The 25,005-nt window shown below is 48.2% G+C and overlaps 1 protein-coding gene across 1 annotated transcript; it reads right to left on the reverse strand.

Annotated features, from left to right (window-relative positions):
* Window positions 1-1,153: 1,153 nt before the first annotated feature.
* LOC306812694 (SUN domain-containing protein 5-like) lies at window positions 1,154-4,299 on the reverse strand. Its single transcript, XM_079327493.1, has 6 exons — window positions 4,217-4,299; window positions 3,889-3,949; window positions 3,402-3,514; window positions 2,734-2,901; window positions 2,303-2,392; window positions 1,154-1,510 (listed from the first exon to the last, which is right to left on the reverse strand). Exons 2-6 carry the CDS (start codon window positions 3,935-3,937, stop codon window positions 1,364-1,366), a joined length of 567 nt encoding a protein of 188 aa, XP_079183619.1. The 5' UTR covers window positions 3,938-3,949; window positions 4,217-4,299; the 3' UTR covers window positions 1,154-1,363.
* Between the last annotated feature and the right edge of the window lie 20,706 nt (window positions 4,300-25,005).

Consider the following 25,005-nt stretch of genomic DNA (forward strand, 5'->3'; position numbering starts at 1 on the left):
ATCAATGATTTGGGAAAAATTATTGTCATATGTATGTTTAGTCCAGGACAATCAATGCATATGTATAAAAAATGCAATATATAAACAGAAACTTTCCTGTATTCAGCATGCACAGCTTTGGGAGGAGCTATCTCCCTGTGCATCCAGCTGAATTCCTAGATAAATTCATATGCCATAGGTCTGATGAGGAGCAGCTGAGGGAGCTGGGACAGGGGCTCAGCCTGGAGAAAAGGAGGTTCAGGGGGAATTTATGGCTCTGCACATGTTCAGGCTCTGCTCCCAGGGAACAGGGACAGGAGGAGAGGGAACGGCCTCAGGCTGGGCCAGGGAAGGGTCAGGTTGGACATCAGGAGGAATTTCTTCACTGAAAGGTGGTCAGGCCTTGGCAGGGGCTGCCCAGGGAGGTGGTGCAGTCCCCATCCTTATCTACTTCCTTATCTACTGCTTATAGTTCTACTGGTCAAACAAGGAATGAAGTACAATTCTCGGGACCTGCAGCTTTATTTATTTTAGTCAGTAGTGCTAGGCTCTGGCACAAATGAGCCTCTCACTTCACATCCATGGCCAAGGAGTAAAATTGAATGTAGAATGAATTCTGCCATTGCCTTAAACCCAGAACTTGTGGCTTCCACTCTGTTTCTGGGATAGGACACATACACCACTGTGTCAGGGGTATGGAACAGATGGGTTGGAAACAACTGGTTATAGAATCATAGAACCATGGAACCTCTGACATGGAAGGGACCCCTACACCTCTCCTGTCCTGCCTACCCCTCCTGAAGAGCCTGTAACTGTCCAGAAGAAACAGGTGAGGAACCTTTGGGTGAAGAGCCTTTTCCTTCTGAGTGGAGAATCTTCTGGTGAAGAACCAGAACCCAGAACATGGTCAGGTATTGGAACAGGCTCCCCAGTGAATTGGCTACAGCACCAAGCCAGCTGCCAGACACATGGAGTGGTTGTTGGGTGGTCCTGGGCAGGGCCAGGAGTTGCAGCATTTGGACTCGATCCTTGTGTGCCCTTTCCAACTCTGCAGATTCTGTGATTCACCCAGAAGGTTCTTTACCAAATGGTTCTTGGGCACATGGACAGGCTACTCAGAGAGCTGGTCATGGCACTGAACCAGCTGTCAGACATGGTGTGGTTGTTGGGGCTTTCCTGTGCAGGGCCAGGAGTTGGACTTGATGATCCTTGGGGGTCCCTTTCAACAGAGGGGATTAAATGATTCTATAATTCCTAATATCTTACCTAAAACTCACCGACAGAGTCCCACATGCATCATCTAAAATCAACATTGTGCTGCCACATTATTCCCCCCTTTTCCCCTCTTTCCCTTGCCCTTTCTTCTTCTTTTGTATTTTCTTCTTTATTTATCTGGGCCCTTGGTTGAGGCTTTCTGGTTTTCCATCTTTCCATGAACCTTCACTCGGTAAATGCAGGTATACCACGGGTTTCCCCAGTTGCTCTTCACAAGAAGTTTGACATGTGAAAAGGCTCTGGGGAGCAGCATGTTCTGTGAAGGGGGAAAAGGGAGGCATTAAAACCAACATCATCCATGAAATCCCCTTGTTTCTGCTCAAGAACAAGCTCCCAAAAGTAGCTGGGAGAAGCAATAGAGATTTGAAGCTGACTGCTGGTACTAGGGCTGCTGGGGAGGCTGGGGGCGAGGGCAGGCACTCGGCATCCTCTGCATGCTGGCCCAGCTGGGGCTGCACCTCCTTTCCCTCTGCCCCTTGCTCTGTGCTGGCAGAGGGGCTGGGGACGTGCTGCTGTGCATGGGGCTGGTGTGTCACCCATTGGAGTGTCACCCATTGGTGTGTCACCCCCTGGTGTGTCACCCCTGGTGTGTCACCCCACTGAGCCCCTGCCATCCCTTCTGCCTGCCCTGCTCCTGACAGACTGGGAGCAATGGGAGAGAAGGGACGTGCTGTGCTGGGTGACATTGTCCAGCTTGTCAGCAGGGCACAGAGTGGAACAGCAGCGATACCTGATGGCTTTTGTCCCTGTTTCTCCATGGCACAAGGTCGGTTTGTTGTTTGGATGGTGCAGCTGCATGTGCATCTGGCTTTTCTGAAGGCAGTGGCTGCAGCCAGAAATCTCTCAGGAGCTGTGTTGCCACAGGCCTGGCCCTGTCCTTTGGCTACCACAACCACGTGCTACTCAGCCCTCCAAGCCCCACCAGGTCTCTTTCAGCAGCAATCCAGGACCTCTGCCCAGGGAGGAAACATTCACACCTTCCCTGCCACGGACTTCAAGCAAATCTCTTTTGCTCCCTGGCATCTGGCCCCCCATGTGTGGGGCCTACCTTCAGAGGAAAAGTCTGAATGGGGTCTTTCTCCACATTGTAGGTGAACATCCCCAGGAGAGTTTCCTCTTCTCTGTCTGCATCCACTCCCTTGGGAGCAAAGCACAAGGAGAGCAAGTCAGGCTCATCCCAACAAAGAGGGATGGACAAGCTGGATCAGCCCTCTTATGTACCCAGCCTGTCCCAGGGCTCTGGCATTGGTTAGGGTTACTCAGTCTCTGCTTTGGGTCCTAGTCAAGAACCCTTAGGTGCTTGGCCAGAACGAGTTTTAGGAAGGATGGACCTGTCGAGCCCTCAAAGTGTCACTCTGAGCACAGCACTGCTCAGGACAGTGCAGGACACAAAGCTCAGAGCGTGCACAAAAGCAAGCAAGACCCTGCCCTGGCCTCCCCCTAGGGCCACATCCCCCCAGCAGGGCCCAGCAGACTTACAAAGACAGCAATGTCTTTGGGGGCACTGATGATGGTCCCACTTGGAGAGGCCTCTTTGGTGATGTGCTGCACTGTGATGGCAGTCAGGTAGACTCGTGTTGGCAACCTGATGACAACCTGCCCCTGGTGCCCTTTGAAAGGCCAGCAGTTTCCTGGGTAAACATTTGGCTGCAATAGAGCACAAGAGCAATGACATGGGACAGCACAACTGCCCATGTAGTTGAAGCGTTGGGGCTGATGATTGTGGGCTCTATTTCAGCTGGAAAATACTGGGCATGTCAGAAATGGACAGAAGCAGAAAGACTTCCCTGCCTGCCAAAGTGGCCTCAGCATGGCAGAACAGAATAACAGTGCCTATGAAACCATCCTAGTCAGGGACAAGCAGAAACACCTCTGCCCAGGGACTCTGTAGGGCATCCCCCCTCCTGCCTCCCACACTGAAAAACAGTTCTTAGGGTTGACAGTGGAGACAAGGCCACCAGGTAGAAAGAAAAGAAAGTGGTTCCTCCAGAGAGGGACTTGATTCTCAGCAATCCCAGCTCTGTGATCCACCTTTAGTTTCAGGAACCCAGTCTACACTGTGGGCTTGACCACTACCACTGGGCTGAGGGGACAGCCCCTTCCAAATTCCCAGGAGGGAAGAAAACTGATGATTTGTGCTCAGATACCTGCAGAATAGTATCAGGAGGGCTGGCAGGCCAGAAGAAACGTAAAATCCTGTAGACAAAGCTCTCCTTGCAGTCGTAGGTCTGGGAAGTTCTCTGTGTGTCAATGGTGGCTCCTGTCAGGAAGGGAGGGCAAATAGATGCAAGCAGCAGCAGACTGGCAGGGCTTGGTGCTCAGACACCATCTCTGATGCCACTGGCCAGCTCCATGTCCATCTGTCCTGTCCACAGCATGCTGCCCTGGGGGGACAGCAGCCACATGCCTGGTGACTGCCTCTCCCTCAGGGTTAAGAGTGCTGGGAGGAAGCAAAGGACAAGCCAGCCATTCCTTCTCCAGATGCAGTAGAGAGGAGGAGAGCCCCTCCATCTGTAATTTCTGTGCCATCCCCACAGGAGCCTGTGTGGGGGCAGCCCCAGTCGTCCTTGTGGAGCTGGTGGACAGAACACAGACCAGCACAAGGCAGGGAGACCAGGCTGCTTGTGTCCTTACCAGAGCTCTTAAGGGCCCAGTCGGTCTTGACACAGGATTCCAGAGCCATCTGGGTGAATTCCTGGGAAGGCCATGAGCCAACAGGAAAGGATCACATGAGGAAAGCACAGTCCAGCACGCTGCCATCCCCCATGGAGCAGAGCTCAGTGCCAGCCATGCATGCAAGCTGTGCCCACAGAGCTGGGACACTCTGTGCTCCTGCCCAGGCCACGAGCACTGAGCAACAGCATCTGTGGCCACAACGTTCTGACCCCACCAACAACACCAAGGAGAGATTTACTGGGGGTTCTGCCCAGCCAAGCCTCTTCCCCCAAAATGGCAGGGTCACCTTCAAACTACTGATCTCTGCCCTCAGCTGAGTGACCTCTTGCAGCAGATTCTGCAACTTCTGGGTTTCAATCAAAGTGTGGGAATTCCTGCAGGAGCAGAAAAGCAGATCTTGTCAAAGCATTCCTTCTGTGAAGCACCTGAGCTCAGTGAAGAGACACTTCACGTGCTTTCCCTGCTTTGCCAGTGCTTCTTTCCAGCCCAAGCTGAGCAAAAGGCAAAGGCAGGACAGAAATACAGGAGCCTTTGGAAAGTTTGGAAAGTGAGCACAGGTAGCACAAGGTCAGCTGACAATTCTGCACAGACACAGTTCCAGTTCAGGAAATCTCTCTTACCAGAGGATTTTCAATCCTGTTGGAAATACACTTGGCAGCTCCTGAAAGAGAAAATTCTCTATTAGAGTATCTGTTGACAGAGCTTCCCAGGGAAGACTACACAATCTGCTTTTCTTTGGGTCATGCTGTGTAGAAGCAGAAGAGCCACAGGTTTATCCAGCCACCATCAGCAACACTCCCTTGCAGGAGGTGCCTGTCCCACAACATCACTGACCTCCATGAGTCCCTTTGTCCACAGTGACCATCCTGACAGGGCAGTCCCACAGAAAACAGCAGCTGCAATTCACATCACCGAGAGTTACTGGGCTGGGGCTTGCAGCAAACCCACAGTCTGCTCCCTGCTGCCTTGGGGGTCAGGCAGCAGGTCAGCTGAGGGCTGTGGAATGTGGGATGAGGAATTTGGGGTGTGGATTGTGGGGTGCAGAGATAGGATGCAGCTCTGACCAAGGGCCATCAGCCCAGGCTTCAGGGACATGGCAGCATGGTCTGCAGTTGTGCTTGTTGCCCCAGTTCCACTCCCTGTTTCCCCTCACTTCAGTCACCACCAAGACCAGGCTGTAGGGCCAGCAGAGGTATCTCCCGATCCCTCCCCTTGCACAGCCCTTCCCCTCTGGGCATCAGAGTTCAGTTCTGGAAATACCTGTGCCCTTTTCTCTCAGCCTTGCACAAGCCATTCAGTCCAGTGGCCAGAGCAGTACCTGGCTGTGGGACAACCTGAGAATCTTACTGGTGGTCCAAAAGCCAGTCCCAGTCAAGGGCACACTCAGGAAGCACCTGGCCCACAGGAGCTTCCACACATAATGGCCCCAAAGGAAAGCTGGTGTCCAGCACAACCAGGCTGTCACTCTCAGTAAAACTCACCAAGAGCCACTGAGAGCAGCAAGGTGAGGACTTTAAAGCTCTTCTTCAGCAGAGCCATCTTTTGCCTGAAAGAGAGGGAGTCCTGGGAGTCAATTACCCAAGGCTTAGGCAAAGCCCTTCCCAGCAGGGAAGCACAGGAGCTTTGCCTGGCTTTGGCCCCAGAGCTCTCCCACACCTGCACAGTCTCCTGCCAGAGCTGGGGAAACCCTTCCCCTGCAGATGCTGGGCTCTCCCCTGAGTGCTTGGCAGCAGTTTGTCCTTCTGCAGGCAAAGCTGGAGGCTCTGGCTCTGGTGTGCCAGTGGCACTGCCAAGGGCTCTTGGCTCTGCCTCAGACTGACCAGAGCACCAAGCAGTGCTCAAGGTTCATCACCCAAGTGGGAGCCCTGGGCTGCTGGTTTGGGAGCACCCTCTGCTCTCCCTTTGGCTTACACTGGCCCTTAGACATTCCCATCCTGCCCCCTGTCCACAGCAGAAACATGGAGTGTGTGGGTGTGAGGATGGCATGGGCTCAGAAAATTTCTCCCTGGGGAGACAAAGGCACCTGCCAGTGCCATATAACCCCAAAGAACATCCTTTGGAAGAGAAAACAGAGAAGTTATGCCTGTCCCTTGAGTCTCTTCTGTTCTTCAGCTGGGACCCATCCCCACAGAAAGGGGACTTCACACATCACAGGGCTGGTCTTCAGCAAACCTGTCAGCTTCCCCACGCTGCTCTAACCCCACTGACAGCCACATCCACCCTACTGTTCCCAAGCTGACACCCTGGGCATGAGCAGCCCACTCCATCCCAGCTCACTGGGCAGCTGCTGAGCTCACAGTCAGCTCTGCCAGTGGTTTGGAAGGCTCACAATGGCTTTTCTGGTGAGCCTTTCTCCTCCCCATCCCTCCCTGCTCAACTCTACCTCCTCAGCTGCAGCAGGAGGTGGTGGCTGTCCAGTGCCACAGCCACATAGCCACTCTGGCTCCTGTCCCCTGCCACAGGGCTGTGCAGGCTGTGGCTCTGACCTCACAGATGTGGTGGCTCTGCTTTCACAATTGGGGTGCCCAGGGTGACAGGCACGTGGCAGCTCTGTGCATGTCCCCACTTTGGTCTGCAAAAGGCAGTGCTGGGAGTCTGCCTTAAGGTTAGACAGTTCATCCACCACCTAACAGTGAGTTATATATAAGCAAGCAGAGGGCCAGGAATCACAGAATCCTCATGCAGTTACAGGATGGTTTGGGTTGGGAGCATGGCTGAACTCTGGGAGTTATTTCAATTCAGCCTCAGCAGCACCAGTGTGCCCCAGAGGCCACGAGCTGGGGCCTGTTCACCTGACAGTAATGGAACCACACACCTGGAATGTGTGAAGCCCAGTTTCTTACAGCTTTGTGTGTGTTTTGATGCCCAGTGACTAACTTGGCTGTGATTTTCTGATTAGAGCAACCATATCTTTCCTATCAGTTTCTGTTATCTATAAAAGTTTATTGCTGTTTTCTTTGCTGGACAGAAGTATCAACTTGAGCTTGTTTCCTCTACCCAGTTGTTCCTGCTACACTCCCAGGTTGAGGGAAATTTATTATCTCCAGGACTTCTGACTCCTGCCAAACTGGACCAGATCATAGAGCCAAAATAATTACCAGAGAGTGGATGCACAAATAGTGCCATTACATTAATCTTGTTTCCTGCCATAATAAAACATCCATAACATCTCTTTCTTTTCCTTTTCCTCCTCCCAGCTTACCCTCAATTGCATTGAGAGTTTTTTCCCTTCTGGTTTATGCCTGGGCAATACCACCCTGCTCAGACCTGGCATTGCATGCAAGATGCCATTTATTCTCCAAGAAAAGGGAGCCACAAAGACATGGCCTCTGTTGCCTCCCTTTCCCTTGCAAGTCCTGCTCTAAAAGGGATTGTGTTGATGGAAGGCAAAGCCAGGACTGACTGATGGGTCACACGGTGCTGCTGTAAGGGAAGCCAAAAAGGCCTGATGGGCAAGCAAAGGAGATGTGCAGGGGGGCAGGGGGGCAAGAAAGGAGCTCCCTCCACCCAGCCCCAGGCCTCCTACTGATAAACCTGTGGTGAGAAAGGGGGAGGACCAAGCTTTGCCAAATGCAACCACAACAGCTGGAACAGACCCCTCTGGCATTTCTGATGGGGTATCCAACAAAATCTGCTCATATAGGCACCACAGTCTTACATAACTGAAGAAAGGACCAAAAAGCCAGGTGGGAACCCAAGACCTTTGCCCAAGCTGTCACTTCTGCCTGTCTGCTTAGTAAATCCAGCTGCTGCTTGGAAAGCAGTGTGGCAGGAGGTCCCCCACCACAGGAGAGCTGACCTGCCCTGGTGGGATTCTCCCCACCACAGAAGAGCTGCTGTGTCCTGTCCATCACTGGTGCCACAGCTCTGAGCATTGTTCCCCACCACAGGAACTGATGAGCCAACCCAAGCTGGCCTGTCTGACAGTGAGTTGTCTCTGGCTAGTGAGTTATCTCTCTCTGGCACCAGGGGTAGAACTCCCAGCTGACAATAAACAACTGGCCTTGAAAAAAGGATGTGGGGATATAAGCTGGAATTTCTGACTGACAGACACTTCACTTTACAAATTATAAAAGCTGCACAAACTTCCATGGATGCAGAAGTCTCCTACATACACCTTGGAAATGTGTGGGACTTCTCCCCAGGGTCTGGACACAAATCCCCCAGATGTTTTCCCCGGAATTGAGTGAAAGGACCTTGTGTGTACTCCATCATCAATTTGATGCCATGTTACATTGACTCCTAATCTATAGTATTTCTTCCAGCTGTAATATAGGTACTGTTTTATCTACTAGATTTTATCTCTTTTATCTTTTATCTACTAGAATTTGTTTCATCCTGTGTAGCAAGCAGTCTGTTTAAAGTCCTCAGTCTGCTAATCTTGTGCCTATTCAATAAATAATTCATTTTGTAATAGATCTAATTTATCATTCTTGAGAACTTGCAAATAAGAGACATTTGGGGTGCAGGCCACCTCAAACAGAGGTGCTGCCAGAAATCTGAGCCAAAGGCAGAACTTGTCTAAGCTCTTGTCTCCATTTGTACCAACCAGTCGTGCTGACACTGAATTTTGTAATTAGAAGAAAAGTCTCCTGTCTATTGAAAAAAAGTTGCAAATGTAGGAATATAACCAGTGACAGAGAGAGATGGCAACTAGGAGTTCCCAAGGCTGAGTTATTTTTTTCATTAAAAGAAAAATATTGTTGTGGTGCCTCTTATGGATACACTTGACCCTCAGATGTACTCAGGCTGAGTATGGAGCAAGAGGCCCCACGCCCTGTGGTGGATCTGTGAGCTAGAAATTTCCTGGCTTAGGTACAGGGAAGTGATTGTCTCACACCATGTGGTGGGCCTGTGAGCTAGAACGCTCTGGCTTGTGTACAAGGAAGTGAAAGTGCCTTGGAAAAATATTTTTAAAGGTGGTTTCAAAGCCCAAAAGTGAAAAATAACTGAAGTACAGAAGGAGATAACAGAGCTAAAACAAAGTCATCTATCTTCTCTAAACTATTGACTAGTAGCCAACTAATTCACTCTCCAAATGTTACTGTTAGGATAAGCCAAATTTGAGCTGTCCCTGAGTGGCAACTGGACTGCATACCAGGGACTCTCCCCTTGAACTGCAGCACCACTCAAGGTTTCAGATCCCTTACCTGAAATTAAAAGGCCCTTTCATGCCCAAGGCAGAGAGATTCCTTAGTTACAACAGATCCTCACTGACTGATGGCATGCTGAATTAATTTTAAAAAATCTGTGTAGCTGTTCAGTATATTTGTATAGATAATTCCATTAAACATAAACCATTGTCAAAATCTGAGGCTAAGATCAGACCTAGCTGAATCTAGGCTTTGTGGGGAGATTAGAAAGCCAAGGGTTCCACTCTGAACCTCAGTGCAAGGCTCTTCCTTACCCTCACAAACCTTCCTTAGGCAGCTGCTCTCTTGTGCTTCCCTTTCTCCTCCTCAGCTTTGGAGGGAGAGGAACACGAACTGAAACCCAGAATGGTTTGGGTTGGAAGAGACCTGGGAGACCCCTGTCCCTTTCCACCCCTGCCATGGGCAGGGACACCTTCCACCACCCCAGGCTGCTCCAGGCCCCAAACCTGACCTGGGACACTTCCAGGGATGTGCTCTGGGCACCTGTGCCAGGGCCTGCCCACCCTCACAGGGAAGAATTTCTTAATAATGTCCAATTTAATTCACCATCTTTCAGCTTAAAGCATTCCCCCTTGCCCAGTCCAGGTCCTTGTCCTAAGTCCCTCTCTTGTAGTCCTCCCTCTCCTAACAGTTTTCTAGGTCATCTCAGCTTTCTACCTCTCAGATAAGCAGATTATCTTAACAGGATAACCATGGCACTGTTTAACCACACATTAGCAAATATTTAAACTGTCATTTGGAAGATAAGAATTATGAGGGAGGAGGAAAATGACAGCTAAATGGAAGTAAAGCTTTAATTTAGTGCCTAAACAACTTAAGTCCCTATGCTGCACCTTTAGCAGAGGGCTCACATTTGTATATTGGATCATGATAAACCCAAAATTCCTTCTGCCAAGCTTTGAAATGAAGAGATGACTTCATCTGAAGGAAGATAAAATCTATATATGCAAACATTGGGTGATGTTTATAACACCTTCTCAGCACAAAGTTTCTCTTACAGCATCAAGAATTTGCTGGTATGGAAAATTACACATTTTCAGTGTTATTTTAAAGTAATTTACAATTGGATCAACAGTAGTGAGGAAACAGTCATGAATTTGATTTGCTGAATGGGATATGATTCATGATTTTCCCAACAGCTTTTACTCTAGTTGAAGTTTACACCAAGTTGGGAATGACACCCTTGGTTAGTATTGGGCTGGGCAGACACAGTTGGGTGTCTTGGTCAGCCTTGCAGTTTGTCAGTCAGAGCAGAGAAAGAACTGAGCAGAAGAAGGGCAGCAGGTGTAAGTTCCAGTTGACTTTCACCTCAGTGCAGAATTAAACTCTATCTAGGATATTCATTTTTCAGTCAGGCCCCTCTTCTATGTTGTAACTATACTGATGCCTTGGTGTTTAGCTTTTATATTTTTAAAAATCTCCTCTGCTTAGTGTGTAGCTCTGAAACTTTGTGTTAGGTGTTAGTAAATTCTGTTCACAGGGTAGTTGGACAGAACAATCCCTTCCCAGCTGGAGAATCAAGCACAACTGGTACACAAAAAACAGAAACAACAGCGAGGGAAAGGGGGTTGAGCCTGGGGCTGTGGTTGGATAATTGACCCCAATGTGTAGATTAACCAAAATTTATCAAAGTGTAAAAGATTTGTGACTGGATCCATCTTGGATTAGATCTGGGTGTAGCCCTGGCTGGGCTCTTGCACTCCCAAAGGTGGATCCTTTCAATAAATTCCTGTTTTATTCTTTTTGCTCTGTCTGGTCTCTGTTCCAGGTCAGCATGAATACCTGAATAAAGGATTGTATCTCACTGCTCCCTCAGAGCCAGGAGGAATGTCATTGCCAGAGTTTTCATACCATTAAACAGGTAAAAGAGAATATAATCCCTTTTATCCCTTTTAATTCTTTCACACTTCTTCCATGCAACCTTTTTTCTGCTCCAGCTCAACACCTCTTTAAGCAGAAAAGTCCTATCTGCCACACACTTGTCATAAACTAGGAAGGATATGACTTGAGTTTCAAATACATCTGTATTTATTAAATTACACACTTTCAGATGCAAAGACAAAAGAAAAAAAAGAAGTGTTTGTGAAGAAAATTATTCTCTATCTTGACTGTTAGGTTCTTGAGCTGCCTGTGTTTAATGTTTATGTCTCCTTCTAGGTCTTGGTGGCAACAGCTCTGCTAATTGTGAATATCAGTGACAGACTATCTGACTTTCACCAGCTCAGGTGCTCCACCTATATTTAGTCACAGTCAAAGATTTGTTTTGCTTTTTTTTTTCCCCCTGGTTCCCTCCCAGATATTGTCCTGGTTTGAGGGACAGGTGTCTGCCAGTAAAGGCAGAAGTTTTCTTTGGAATAGAGACTTTAATTCCACTCCCCCCAACTATTATAATTGTTTGAATCAAGGACTCTGAGTCAGGGATAAGGGGGTAGGAATAACAGCTCTTTTACTAATATATCTAACTGTACAAGCAGAAAACAACAGCAGTTGATAGTAACAACTTTAAAACAACTTTAAACAATTGTTTACTAACAGTAAATTACTTCCGAGTCCCCTCCGAAGGCACGAGAGGTCCCTCCAGGAGCCTCTGCCACAGACCCCTTTTGTCTGGAGTCATCAAAGGTCCTGGGTGTAACCTGACCAGCTGCATTGGCATGATAATGGGAAAAATTCTTTCAATTGACACAGTAATAGAAAAACACTCAACCCCCAACATTATCCACCCTGAATTTTTTCCATGCCGACATGCTACATCATATTAAACTGTTTAAATCATATACATACATGTAGTTACAGGCACAGTATCATATATGGTTCACCCTAGAACAAGGTCCCCTTGGGGTGTGCATCGGGTCTCTCCATCCTTTTGCATCACCCACCAAGTGCAGCCTGGTCCTTGAGCGAAAACCACCCCACGAACAGGATTGTCTTTGCTGGAAGCAGAGTTCACCAGACAGTTTTTACTAACATGCCTCTCTGTCTCTACAGCAGCTATTCCAAAAGCCCACCTGAACCCCTTTGGGTCTTTGTAGTAGCCGTTCCTGAGGAAGTCTGTGCCTAGAATGCACGGTGCCCCTGGGCCAGTTACAATTGGATGTTTCTGCCACCCCTTCCCTGTCAGGCTAATCTCAGCTTCCAGCAAAGTGAATTCCTGTGATCCCCAACAATGGAAACAGGTACCTTCCCCTCATGTTCTGATGGGATTGGTGGGGGGTCTGTGCACGGCAGGAGCTGTACTCAGTGATCCTTGTGGGTCCCTTCCAACTCAGGAGAGAGAGGAATGATGGATTTGTCTTTACAAACAAGCTGGCAGATAAAACTAGCACTGAGAGATAAAAGAAGCAATGGGAAGTGTTCCACTGATTCATGAATGGGAAAAAAAATTAAAAGAAGATATTTGCCTTTACAAACAAACTGTAGGTTTGCTAAGAAATGAAATTGGATATTGAAAGATCAAATAAGCAATAGGGAAAAAACATGAATTATATAAGAATTAAAAATTAAAAGGGAGGATTGTACCTTAGAGGGGAATCTCAGGTGTCAGGTGCTCTGGGAAGTCTGTGCCTCTCAAGGACCTCAGCCCATGGGGAAAGAGAGAGAGAAATCAGGATAAAAAGGAGGCTACATCCTCCAAAAATTTGAGAGATCCCAGGGGAATGCCCCATGGCCTCTCCCTTTATTCAAATAAAGCAAAAAGACTCCTCTGTCTCCTTTTTGGACACAAACCTCTGGTGTTTCTGGGTTCATTTTCCTGATAGGAGATTCTATGACTTTATTATTTTCTTCTCAAGCTATCAGCTGGCACTTGCTACCTAGCAAGAACAAAACCAGTTTCATTTACAAGAAGAACAGCACTCTGTGAATCTTCTCTGTGGAGTCCTGTATTCATAGAAACAGCTGCAGGTAATAAAAACCTGCAGGGCCTGCTGCCTACAGACATGCTGTGTTTTCTGCATGGGGCTTCTGGATGAAATCTGCAAACTAACCACTGCAATACCTCACTTGCCCCTGTTCCCTTTCCCTCATTTCACAAGAAAAGGTGAACCACAGAAGTGGCTTCACACAGGAGAAGGCAGAGGAGAGGATAAGGCAAGAGGTGAGAAGCAAACACACAGAGCAGCAGCTTTGCCTTCAACCCTGAAAGCTGCAACCCACTTGAAAACCACATTGCCAGCCTTCAGAGTGAAAAGCACAGAACCACCAGCAATAAATCCCAGAATCACAGACTGGTTTGTGATAATAAACCCCAGAATCATAGACTGGTTTGGGTTGAAGGCACCACAAACACCATGTTGTTCCTCCCCCTGCCATGGGCACTGTTCCACGGTGCTCCCAGGCCTGTCCAACCCTTCCTTTGACATTCCCAGGGATGGGGCAGCCACAGCTCTGTGCCAGAGCCTCACCACTCCCATAGGGAAGAATTTCTTCCCAGTATCTTACCTGACCCTGCCCTCTCTCAGTGTAAAGCAATTCTCCCCTTGTCTGGCACTCCAAGCCTTTGTCCAAAGTCCCTCTACAACTTCCTTTTCCTTGTAAGATCCTTTAGACCCTGGAAGGGCCTCTAAGGTATCTCCAGAGCTTTCCCTTCTCCAGGCTGACCAGCCCCATATCTCTGTCTCCAGGGCAGAGGGGTCCCAGCCCCGTGATCATTCCAACCTCTTTCATGTGCTGGGGGCCCAGAGCTGGAGAAAGCCAGGAGGGAAGAATGCTCTTCATACCAGCATCACTGCTCTGGGTCACTCAGGGTTCTGGAGAGGGACTTGTGTGTTGGGTTGATGTGGTCAGCAATGTGTATTCGGTCCCCATCTGTTGCAGCCGGGTGGGGCAGTGACCCTGATCTCCATGGCACATATTCTCTGCTAATGGGCATCTTTAAACCAGCTGGGCAATCATCTTTATCTTTCCCACAGCCCATCCTCCCTCCAGGAGATATCTCCTGTTCATGGCCAGTGAGTCCCAGTGCACGACTGATAAAATTCCATCATCCCACTGGGAGATGCTCCAGCCAGGGCAGGAGCCAAGCCTTTCCTACCCAGATAAAAACTGAAATTTGGAACACCAGTGCACCTTTTCCACTGGATTCCAGAGGAAAACTAGACCTTTCCACATCATCCCTGCACCTTCAGAGGAAACTGCACCTTCTCCAGGAGCACTGCTCCAGCTGAACCACATCTGCCACTGCAGGAGGATGCAGCCACCATGGAATGGGACTGTGCCAACACCCTGATTGACTGACGGGTGTCAGCTTGGATTCTGACTCTGGCAGTGTTTTGGGATTGTTCTTTGTAATACTCTATTTCTATTTTAATTTTTCTAATAAAGAACTGCTATTCCTAATTCCCATATATTTTCCTGAGAGTCCATTAACTTCAAAATTATAATAATAATTTGGAGGAAGGGAGTTTACATTCTCCATTTCAGAGAGAAGCTTCTGCCTTTAGTGGCAGACACCTGTCCTTCAAACCAGGACAACTTGAAAAACCCAGAGGTTGCCTATGCAAGCAGAAGCAGATGCCACCTGCAGGCAGCAGAAAAGCTTTGCCTTGGTTTCCAACACGAGCAGTGCAAGTCTGATGGGGTGATAATGGAATTTTTCCTCTGCTAAGCCAAGGAGCAAACATTAACCACACCCCACAAAGGAGGGAGCAAACCCATCGGCCCCTTTCAGAGTTTCAACACTCAAGATAAACAGAGTAAAAAACAAAGTAAATTTAAACAGAGGTCAGAGGCAGTTTTATAAAATGCATATAGGAACCTGAGCCAAATCTCAGAAAGACTTTCAGTATTGACATTCAAGACTATTACACCAAAGCTCAAAATTAAGTTATAAATTCTGCTTGCCAAATTGTGAAAATATAACTTAAATGGGATACACAGGAATGAGAAAACACCAAAGGAAATAGTGTAGATTGCTGTTTTCCTCCACCCAGCCTTAAGGTGGCTCCAAAGTCACTTTAAAAATAACAAAATCCTTATCCTGGAATGTAAAGACACCACCTTGGTTCTCACACAGAGCAGTAGAGATGCTGGCAGGGTCATGTGCTGTCATTCCATGACAAATAAAAAAAGGTGCAGGATACATTTCTGGGGCTGGTTTGATGGATCACTTCTGTTATGTGACAGCCTGGGAAAGGATGTGGTGGCAACTGAAGTTTAAAAAGGGTGCTGAACGTCATTGTAACTCCTGAGGTGCTTTCATGACTAAATTTCGGGGGTTTTTTAATTGCTTTTTCTTTCCATTGTGGAGGGAACAGGAGCTCACAGGTGGATTCCAGCCACACCTCGGGAGGGCAGCTGGAAAGTGCTTGACTTTAAATGTGTGCTGAAATCCTGCCAATGGTCTGGTGAAGGTCATGTGAACCCCAGGAAACACTGAGCTCCCTTTTTCACTCCTGGAGGGCACCACATTTCACACTGGGGTCCACACCCATTCCTGCAAGCTTGTCAGACTCCAGGTGAGAAGTTGGAACATTGTCCTGTCCCAAGGTGGCTGCCAGAGCTGTGGCACAGCTGGGACAGCAGCTCCAGCCAGGATGGCTGCACCCATGAACCCACAGGAGCCAGGATTCCTCAGGAAACAATTGTCAGGAAAATTAATCCACAACATCAGAGCTTTATGTCCAAAGAGGAGACAGAGGAGTTCTTTCATTTTATTCAAATAAAGGGAGGAGCCATGGGGCATTCTCCTGGTGTCTCTCAAATTTTTGGAAGCTGCAGCCCAGCACTACTTTCTCCTTCTAGAGCCTTTTTTATGGCAGCAGCTGCTGGATGTTTGAAAGGAAGCTGCAAGAGTTGTAAAATGTGATGGCACATACATGTGAGAAGGAAGGTGCATTCCCCAGCACACTGTGAGCAGTTTAAATGCTGCCAGAAGAGGGGGCAATTTAGGAACAGTTTCTGTCCTTACTGTTCTGTGAGATATAGCTGCAACACTGAAGGGATGTGAATGGGACTGCCTTGAGAATATCACAGGAAAGGGAATGTCATCAAATGCTTTCTGTCTTGGCACATCTTTCAGTCTGAACCGCAGCTGGAAATGCTTCTCTTTAGAACTCAGCCACCTTGAGAGAACGTGATGCTCTATAGAACTGAGAAAGAGAGTGTGAATCACTGGTGTGTCCAGTCTAGTTCACAGACTGCAATGAGAAGGTGAATATAAACACTGGGGATTTTTTGTTCTAGGACTATTCTGTATGAGACCAGTCACAGGAGGTTTTGAAGAGGTTTGGGATCTACAAGAGTGACAAAGTAGATGGTATACAGAGCTCAAGGAAAAGTTGCATATCTCCAGGATTGCAATTCAAAGCATGTGAATTACATGTTAAACATGTCCCACAGAAAAGGTTCTGAAAGAAAAAGGCCGTGCTGGAATTACCTTTTTTTTTACAGCCTATAAACTGCACAGCCAACAATTAAACAATTAAGCAATTTTCAAAATTGTCTTCCTTCCCAGCTATGTGCATCATCCCATCCTGTCAGTCTCCAAGAGCCAGGAACAGCAACAGAGCTATTCCCTGCACACAAATGGGGCTGGGGCTGTGAGAAAGAAAAGCACTTGGCTTTTCCTGGGCACTGTCAGAGCTCAGCAAAACAACCACACGATGCCGCTGCCGACTCAGAAAAGAAGGAAACGGGACCATCCCAGATCAAAACCATGCCGAGGGCAGAGAGCCAAGCTGGATACGTCCCCACTCTCAAATCAACTGTCAGGACAAAATTATTTTGCTGATCGTCCCCTTCCAGGTACAAACTTTTATTTGTACCGAACTCTAACGGCAACAAGAGCTCCTTTGTGCTAGTAAATTATTTCAACTCTCACAGAATCTGGTTTCAAACTTGAAAACATTGGGCAAAAATGTAGCCCACAAAAAGTGCCACTAGAGAAAGTTGTTGCTGCTGACAGCTTCAACTGCACCCACTGAACTGCACCCAGAGGAGAGAACTGTGAGCCCATCTCAGAAGAAATAAGCTTCACTCCTCCAAAGTAGAAAATCCATGAATTGATCCCTAACAGAGGTTAGGGATCAATTCCAGAACTCTGTTCCTGGACATTACCTGCCCTGGGTGCTACCTCAACTGCACACAAGACTGGGTATAGCTGCTCACCTTGTCCAGAATAAGTATAGTGCCAGAATTTCAGGAGACCACCTCTGAGAAATGGAAACCACATGGCAAATTGACCCTTTCAGGAGATCACCTTCAAAAGATGGATACCAACTCATAACTATACAAATGGAGGGAGTGATTCAAATATCACAGGACAGAAAGTTGCAACCACCCTTGACCTCCACTAGACAGCTTCTTATCTGCACCTGAAACCCTTGGGCTATGTGCTTTCCTTTCCATGGAAAAGCATTGCCACTGTCTCTCAGGAACTTACCAACTCAAAGTTGGATACCACCACCAGTATTGAATACAGTCAACAGTTGCTCCTACACAGAAGGTGTTTCATCAGAAAAAAAGTTCACCTCCCCATGGTACCTTGACCGCTGCTCCAGAAGCACTGGCACTCTGTCCTTTGCTTCCCAAGGAAAGGTGCAGTCCAAAGTTACAATGTAAAGATGTGCCCAAGAGTGTGAATTCTATCACCATCCTCATGAACTGCTGAAACCAGGTGAGGCAGTGATTCTTATCTCTGTGGGAGATATCCTCTGCTAATGGGTCAGTTGTTAAACCAGGTGGGGCAGTGTTCTTTGTCTTTTCCACAGCCCATCCTCCCTCCAGGAGATATCTCCTGTTAATGGCCAATGAGTCCCAGTGCATGACTGATAAAATTATATCATCCCACTGGGAGATGCTCCAGCCAGGGGAGGAGCCAAGCCTTTCCTACCCAGATAAAAACTGAAATTTGGCACACCAAGGTGCCCTTACCCACTGGTTTCCAGAGGATAAGAGCTACCAGAACCTTCTACAGGATCACTACTTCAAGAAGACCACTTCATTTGGACTGCTACCACCATGCTAACTAGCAGGGTGTCAGGTTGTATTCTGTCAGTGGTTTTATTTTGTACTATTGCATGGTTTTTGGTTTTGTTTTATTTTTCTTCCTTTTAGGTTCTGTTTCTGACTTGGAGTCTCTCACTGGTTTGGCTTTCAAACCAGTTCAGGCACACTGAGACACTTGGCTTTACCTTGCTCTCAGTACCATTGCCCCATTTTTCCCAACCTACTCTTGCTTTGCCTTCCCTTGCCTACATTTCCCTTGCCCTGCCTTGCCCTGCCCTGCCTACAACTGCTTTGCTTTCCTTTGCTTTGCTTTCCTTTGCTTTGCCTTGCCTTGCCTACCACTGCTTGCCTTGCCTTGCCTTCCATGCAAGTGTAGGAAATTCTGGGCAAGGCAAGGAAGAGGCAGGGAAGGCAAGCCCAGTGAGGTGATAGCAAATGGAGTGTTAAGCAAGAGAAGGTCTCAGAGTGGCAGGCAAGGCTGGGCAGAGGAAGTAAATCCAGTGATGGGAAGGGCAGGCAGAGACAGGGAGGGCAAGGCAAGGCCAGGTAAGGAAGGGAAGGGAAGGGAAGGGAAGGGAAGGGAAGGGAAGGGAAGGGAAGGGAAGGGAAGGGAAGGGAAGGGAAGGGAAGGGAAGGAAGGGACGGGAAGGGAAGGGGAAGGAAGGGAAGGGAAGGGAAGGGAAGGGAAGGGAAGGGGAAGGGAAGGGAAGGGAAGGGAAGGGAAGGGCAGGGAAGGGAAGGGAAGGGAAGGGGGAAGGGAAGGGAAGGGAAGGGAAGGGAAGGGAGGGAAGGGAAGGGAAGGGAAGGGAAGGGAAGGAAGGAAGGGAAGGGAAGGGAGGGAAGGGAAGGGAAGGGAAGGGAAGGGAAGGGAAGGGAAGGATGAGCAAGGAAGTCAAAAGGAAGGCAAGGCATGGCAAAGCCTGGGAGAAAGGGGGAGGCAGGTCAAGGCAGGGGATGTGGATGAAAGGTAAAGGGAAGGGAGGGCTAGGCAGGCTAGACAAGTCAAGGGATCAGTCTGAAAGTCAAAGCTTTTGAGAGAGAGGCAAGGCAGTGAGAGTCACAGGAGGGGCAGGCAATGCAAGGCAATGCCAGGAGAAAAGGGGTGTTAAGGTGGGGGATGGAGGAGCAGGGCAATGCCAGGAAAGGAAGGGGCAGGAGGGGCCAGGGAAGGACATGGAGGAATCTGTGAGGCAAGGCAGGGTTGGGGTTGGGCAGGTGACACAACGCAAGGTTGGGGTTGGACAGGTGAGGCAAGGCAGGGGAGGGCATGGCTGTGCAAGGTGATGCAAAACAAGACACAGGCAGGGCAGAGCAGGGGAAGGTAATGGAGTGGTAGGCAATGAAAGGCAAAGCATAGCAAGGGAGTTATAGCCAATTCAAGGCAGGGAAAGGAAAGGGATGGAAAGAAAAAGGGAGAGGTATGCAAGGAAGGCAGGCCAAAGGACAGGTCAGGGCATGGCCAGAAAAGAGAGGGGAGAGGAAGTCAGGGCAAGGGACAGATAGGCAACACCACTGAAGGCAAGGGAGGGGTAGGAATAGAAAGATAAGGTGGGGAAGGGGTCAGCAAGGCAATACAGGGTTGGGGTTGGACAGGTAGAGGTAGGCAAGGCAAACGAAGGAAATTAAGGGCAAGGCAAGGCAGTGACACAGCAGGAGGAGGATAAGGCAAGGCAAGAGAGGGATAGGAAAGGCAAGGCTAGTCTAAGGAGAGGAACAAAAGGTGGGGCAAGATCTGGGAAGAGAGGGCCAGGCAGCTCCTCACAGGTGGGGGATGAGTATGGATGGCAATGCAAAGCTTGAAACGAACAGGCAAGGAGAGATAAGGTGAGGAATGGAGAGTAATGGCAAAGAAAAGCAAAGTTTGGTAGGAATGGCAAGGCAAGGCAGCTGAGTGGTAGGCAAGAGAAGGCCCAAAATTATAGGCAAGGCAGAGCAGAGAAAAGCAAGTGCAGTGATGGTTTGGCAAGACAAGTCAGGGCAGGGCAGTAAAGGCAGGGCAGGGACAGGGAAGGAAGGGATTGGCATGTCAAGGCAGGGGATGCAGAGTAAGGCAATGGAAGAGAAGGGAAAGGTGGACAAGGCAAAGCATGGGGTGTGTTTGCAAGGCCAGGCAAGGTTGGGGCAAGGGAAGGCGAGTCAGAGGCTTGCATGGCAAATCAAGGAGATTATTAAAACATAGAACACTTCACATGGCTGATGGGTGAGCAAGGCAATGCAATGCAAGGAGTGGTAGGAGGGGCAAGGGAAGGACATGTGAGTGTCCCTGAGGCAATGCAAGATTGGAGAGGGCAAGTCAAAAAGAGCAAGCAAGGCAAGGTAGGGCCAGGACATGAGACAGGGAAGTCAGGGTGGGGAATGGGTGGGAAAGCCAGTGGAGTGCAAGAAGAGCAAGGAAAGGGAACTGAGGATTCACTAAGGGAATGCAAGATTGGGATAGGCAAAGATGAGCAAACCTAAGGAAAGGCAGGCAAGGCAAGGCCAGGGAAGGAAAGGGTAGGTAGGTCAAGGTGGGCAATGGGTATGCAGGGCATTACAAGGTATTTGCCTTGCCTTGCCTTGCCCTCTCCCAACTTGCCTTGCCTTACTGACCCCTCTTTGTCCTTTCCTTGTTCTTCCTTAAATTGTAGCTCTGCCTTGGGATCTCCCACTGGTTTCCTTTCAAACTAGAAGACTTGACTTCCTTTTTTTTTTTTTTTTTTTGGGTTGGCTCGTAGTTCCGTTCTTTGGCAAAGAACAATTCTGGATGTGCACATTGGGTGGTGTTGATATTAATTGCTTTTCTTAGTATACAGTTCTGTTGGATGGAGCTGTTGAACTGTTACAGTGTGAATGCAAAAGCCAGACTGCTGAGATTTTTGTCCTGCTGCCTTTAGTGTCTGAGCAGTCAGGAGTGGTGCTCAGTTCTGGATCCTGTGAGACAGGAGGATTATGATGGTAAAACTGAGAAGGCAAGAGCAGATAGCAGGGGGAGAGGTGCAGTTCAATGGGTGCAGCTGAAATTGCAGGCAGCAGGAGCTTTCTCAGCTGGCACTTTTGTGAGCTAGGCTTTCAACAAACATTTTCAAGTTTGTAGTGTCACTCTGCAAGGATGAAAAAAATTTCATAAGTGGAAATAAGTTTGTGCTGCTATTTGAATATGGTGCAAAGAAAGGGTTTGCACTTGGAAGGGGAAGATGGGTGAAATCTTTTTGTGCTGACACTGTAGGTTTGAGAGCAGGGACATTTTGCAGCTGGGCTCTGCCCTTGGGGTGGTTTGGGGCTGGGCTGGGCTGGGCACGTTTCCCTCTGTGAATCAGCAGCGGCATCGTGTGGTTGTTTTGCTGAGCGCGGACAGGGCCCAGGAAAAAGAAAAAAAAACACTTTCCTGGCCCCATTCGTGTGGGGGCAGTGCAGGAACTGGCTCTTGGACACTGACAGAATGTGCTCCTGCATGTAGCAGGGAAGGAAGAGGAATTACTGTTGGCTGTGCAATTTATCAGCTGCAAAAGAAAAGTGAATTCCAGCACAGCTCCTTTCTTTTAGAAGCTTTTCTGTGGGACCAGCAGCTGGGTGTTCTTAGGTTTGTAACTGAATTCTGTGAGGCTGAAGGTTCTGAGGGTACACAGAGCTGAGCACACAGACCTGTGTGGGGCCACAATTTGTAAAGTGCAAGGGGAAAGTGAAGCCAATGCCTAATTTTTTTTCTAGGATTTTCAGCATGAGAATTGCTGGATGTGGTAAGTTTTGAAGTTGGGCTCTGCCATAGTGAAAGAATGTGACACTACATTTAGTTTGAACAGAAAACTCCATGTTTGGTGTTTGCATGGTGATGTTGATATCAAAGTGAATGTGAGACCCACAGCTGAAATGAAAAGCATAACACCAATGTGAGTCAGGCAGTTTAATACTGCAGAGCAAAAGTGATGCCCAGCTCCATCTCCTTTGTCCTAGGAATTCTTTATTAAAGCAGTGGATCTCAAAGGTCTCTATGTGAGACTGGAAGGAGAGAATTCAACATGCATCTTAAAGAGATTTCAGCTTCCTTTTGAACTCCTAATTCTCACCACAATCAAAGGACAATACAAATTCTGGTGACAGGAAAGAAACAGTTGCTGGATTACCCCTTGTTCTCTTTGCAGCTTTTCAACTACACAAAACAGTATCAGTCCATGCACATCGTTCCCAGCTATTTGGACTGTTGCATTCAGAGCACAGGGACAAAATTGCAATCCTCCAGCAAAGATCTTGTTCACCAACAGTGTCAGCTGAGAGCTCTTGGTTGGCTCAACATGTAACTCACACCTCTTGAACTGCCTTGTACTCACTGGGGACGTGCACTCTCCCTATAAACTAGACCAAACACACTGGTGATTCACACTTCCTTTCTCAACTCAATAAAGCTTCATTTTTCTCAATGTCACATCACTGAACCAAAGCATTTCCAGCTGCAGTTCAGACTGAGAGATGTGCCAGCACAGAAGGGATTATGTGACCTTCCCTCTTCCCTGTGAAAAGTGGTATTCACAGGGTAATCACTTTCCTACCCAGATAAAAACTGAGATTTGGAACACCAGAGCACCTTTCCCACTGGATTCCAGAGGAAAGCCAGACCTTTCCACATCATCCCTGCACCTTCAGAGGAAACTGCACCTTCTCCAGGAGCACTGCTCCAGCTGAACCACATCTGCCACTGCAGGAGGATGCAGCCACCATTGAATGGGACTGCTGCCACCACCCTGACTGACTGATGGGTGTCAGCTTGGATTCTGACTCTGGCAGTGTTTTGGGATTATTCTTTGTAATACTGTATTTCTATTTTAATTTTCCTAGTAAAGAACTGTTATTGCTAATTCCCATCTCTTTGCCTGAGAGCCTCTTAATTTCAAAATTATAATAATTTGGAGGAAGGAGGTTTACATTCTCCATTTCAAGAGAGGCCCCTGCCTTTCTTAGCAAACACCTGCCTTTCAAACCAAGACAATGTGCCAGCACAGGTGGTTTTTGCTGACTTCCCTGTTGCCATTGATAACTTGGATTCAGAAGGCAGTTTGGAGGCAGTCATGCTCCTCTTGCAGCCCTGGACACTCAGCCACAGTGCTCTGCAGGTTCATTCTCAAACATCATGATGTTTGACTCTCTCAGATCCAAAATATTTGTGTATTTCTCACACAGAACACTGTGCCACCCCTGAAGCACTCCAGCACACTGCTCTGGTCAAAACACAGCAGCGCCAGGCACTTTCCTTCTCAGCTATAAGAACCATCACATTCTGTCTCTTTTGTAGTCTAAAAAAGTTCTCTCTTGTAGTGTAAAAAAGCTGCTCTCACACAGGTACTGTGCCAGGACAAGAAGCTTGCTTGGATGCTGCCCTTTGCATATAGAAACTTGTATTTGCACCCCAATCAAGTAGTAATTTCTTTCCTTTGCAACCTGCAAATTACCATAACCTGTAAATTATTTTCCCATTGTACACTCCTCAGCTTATGAGCATCATCACACACCTTCCTTGCAGTGCCCAAAGATCCTGATACACCTTCACACCAAAAAATCTGCTAGGACCATTGGGTGTGTGCGTTTTCCAGACTTCAAGGCAGTGAATGCCACTTGAGTATGGTCTGAGTGCAAGTTAGCAAATTGGAAAGGGCAAAGTCAGAGAGAGTTTTCTGTGCTGGCACATTTTCCTCTGTGAGCTGTCACTGGAAACTTTGGTTTCCCTTCAGGTTGTGTGAGATTGGATGTGGAGCAATTGCTGAGATGACAGAGCAGCACTGTGTTTGGTGTGGTTTGTGAGCTGCAGGGCTGTGGAGGCCAGCTCTGGGGCTTTTTCTTTGTCCATTCTTATGGTGGCAGCTCCTGGATGTGAGTTCTACAGCTGGGCTCAGTGGGAAATGTGAGAGTAATTGTGGCTGAGGAGGGAATTGCACTGCCCGTGTGAGTTGTGTGCTGTTGGAAAGCTGCAACAAGGACACACCCAGCAGCTGCTCCTGCCCTGGCACATCTCTGTGCACGCTTTGGTCTCTGCAAAATTGGAAGTGTGTGACCTGAGCCTGGAGCTCAGCAGGGAACTGCAGAGCACCGTGGTGTGACTGTGCTGCATCTCACTCCCACAAGAGCTGATCTGGGGTTTGTTCACCAAGCAGGACAAGCTGTCCCATAGGGAGTTATTCTGGAGCCACAGGATCAACACTGGGCTGCATCTCCCAGCTGCCAATGAACATCTCACTGTTCAAGTGGGATCTGGTGAGATCAGCTGGGTTTGGGACTGACAGACACTCACTCTAAAAGCCACACCAAACTTCCACAAGGCAGAAATGTTCTGCACATTTTCCTGGAAATGTGTGCAGTGAGTGGGGACCCTGCTGCAAGGTTAGTCCTCAGGGATTAAGTGAAGGGATCTGTGCACATTATCGTTGTTGTGGTCCCAACAAAATCCTAAATTTTTGGATCCTAATCAATCCTATTCCTAGTGCCAGCTTTAATACAGGTACCTTGCTGTAGTGCACTGTTTGTTATGCTCTAATCTACCTGTAGTTCTTTAGTTTTATCCTGTATGGTAATTCTGATTAAGATCTTTCATCTTTTATCTTTGTCCATTTAATAAACTATTAATTTTTATTAGAACTTGTGGATCAGCTTAACTGTTGCCAAAATTTGAGGTTAAGGCAGGGCTTGACTGAAGTTTTCACTCCTCCTGTGACAACACCCCCAGACTGTGGGGGGGGCTCATAAAGCCCCCGAACCCCAACCTGGTCACCCACGAGTCCCCCAGGCTGGAGCAGCTGAACTCGGGGATCCTCGGGGATCCTCCCAGCTCAGGATATTCTGGGGCTCCAAGTGAATCAGAAGTGCCTGGGCACTCCACGCCTGCCTGGGAGACAACGCTGCCAGTGAGTCACCTTTATTTAGGGACGCTCTTAGGAGAGCAGTGCCAGAGAAACACAGAGGAGTCCGTCTGCCCTGGTGTTGCAAGTTGATAAACTTTATATATACATTAATT

This window comes from Erithacus rubecula (assembly GCF_903797595.1).
Source record: "Erithacus rubecula genome assembly, chromosome: 26".
Classification (NCBI taxonomy): domain Eukaryota; kingdom Metazoa; phylum Chordata; class Aves; order Passeriformes; family Muscicapidae; genus Erithacus; species Erithacus rubecula.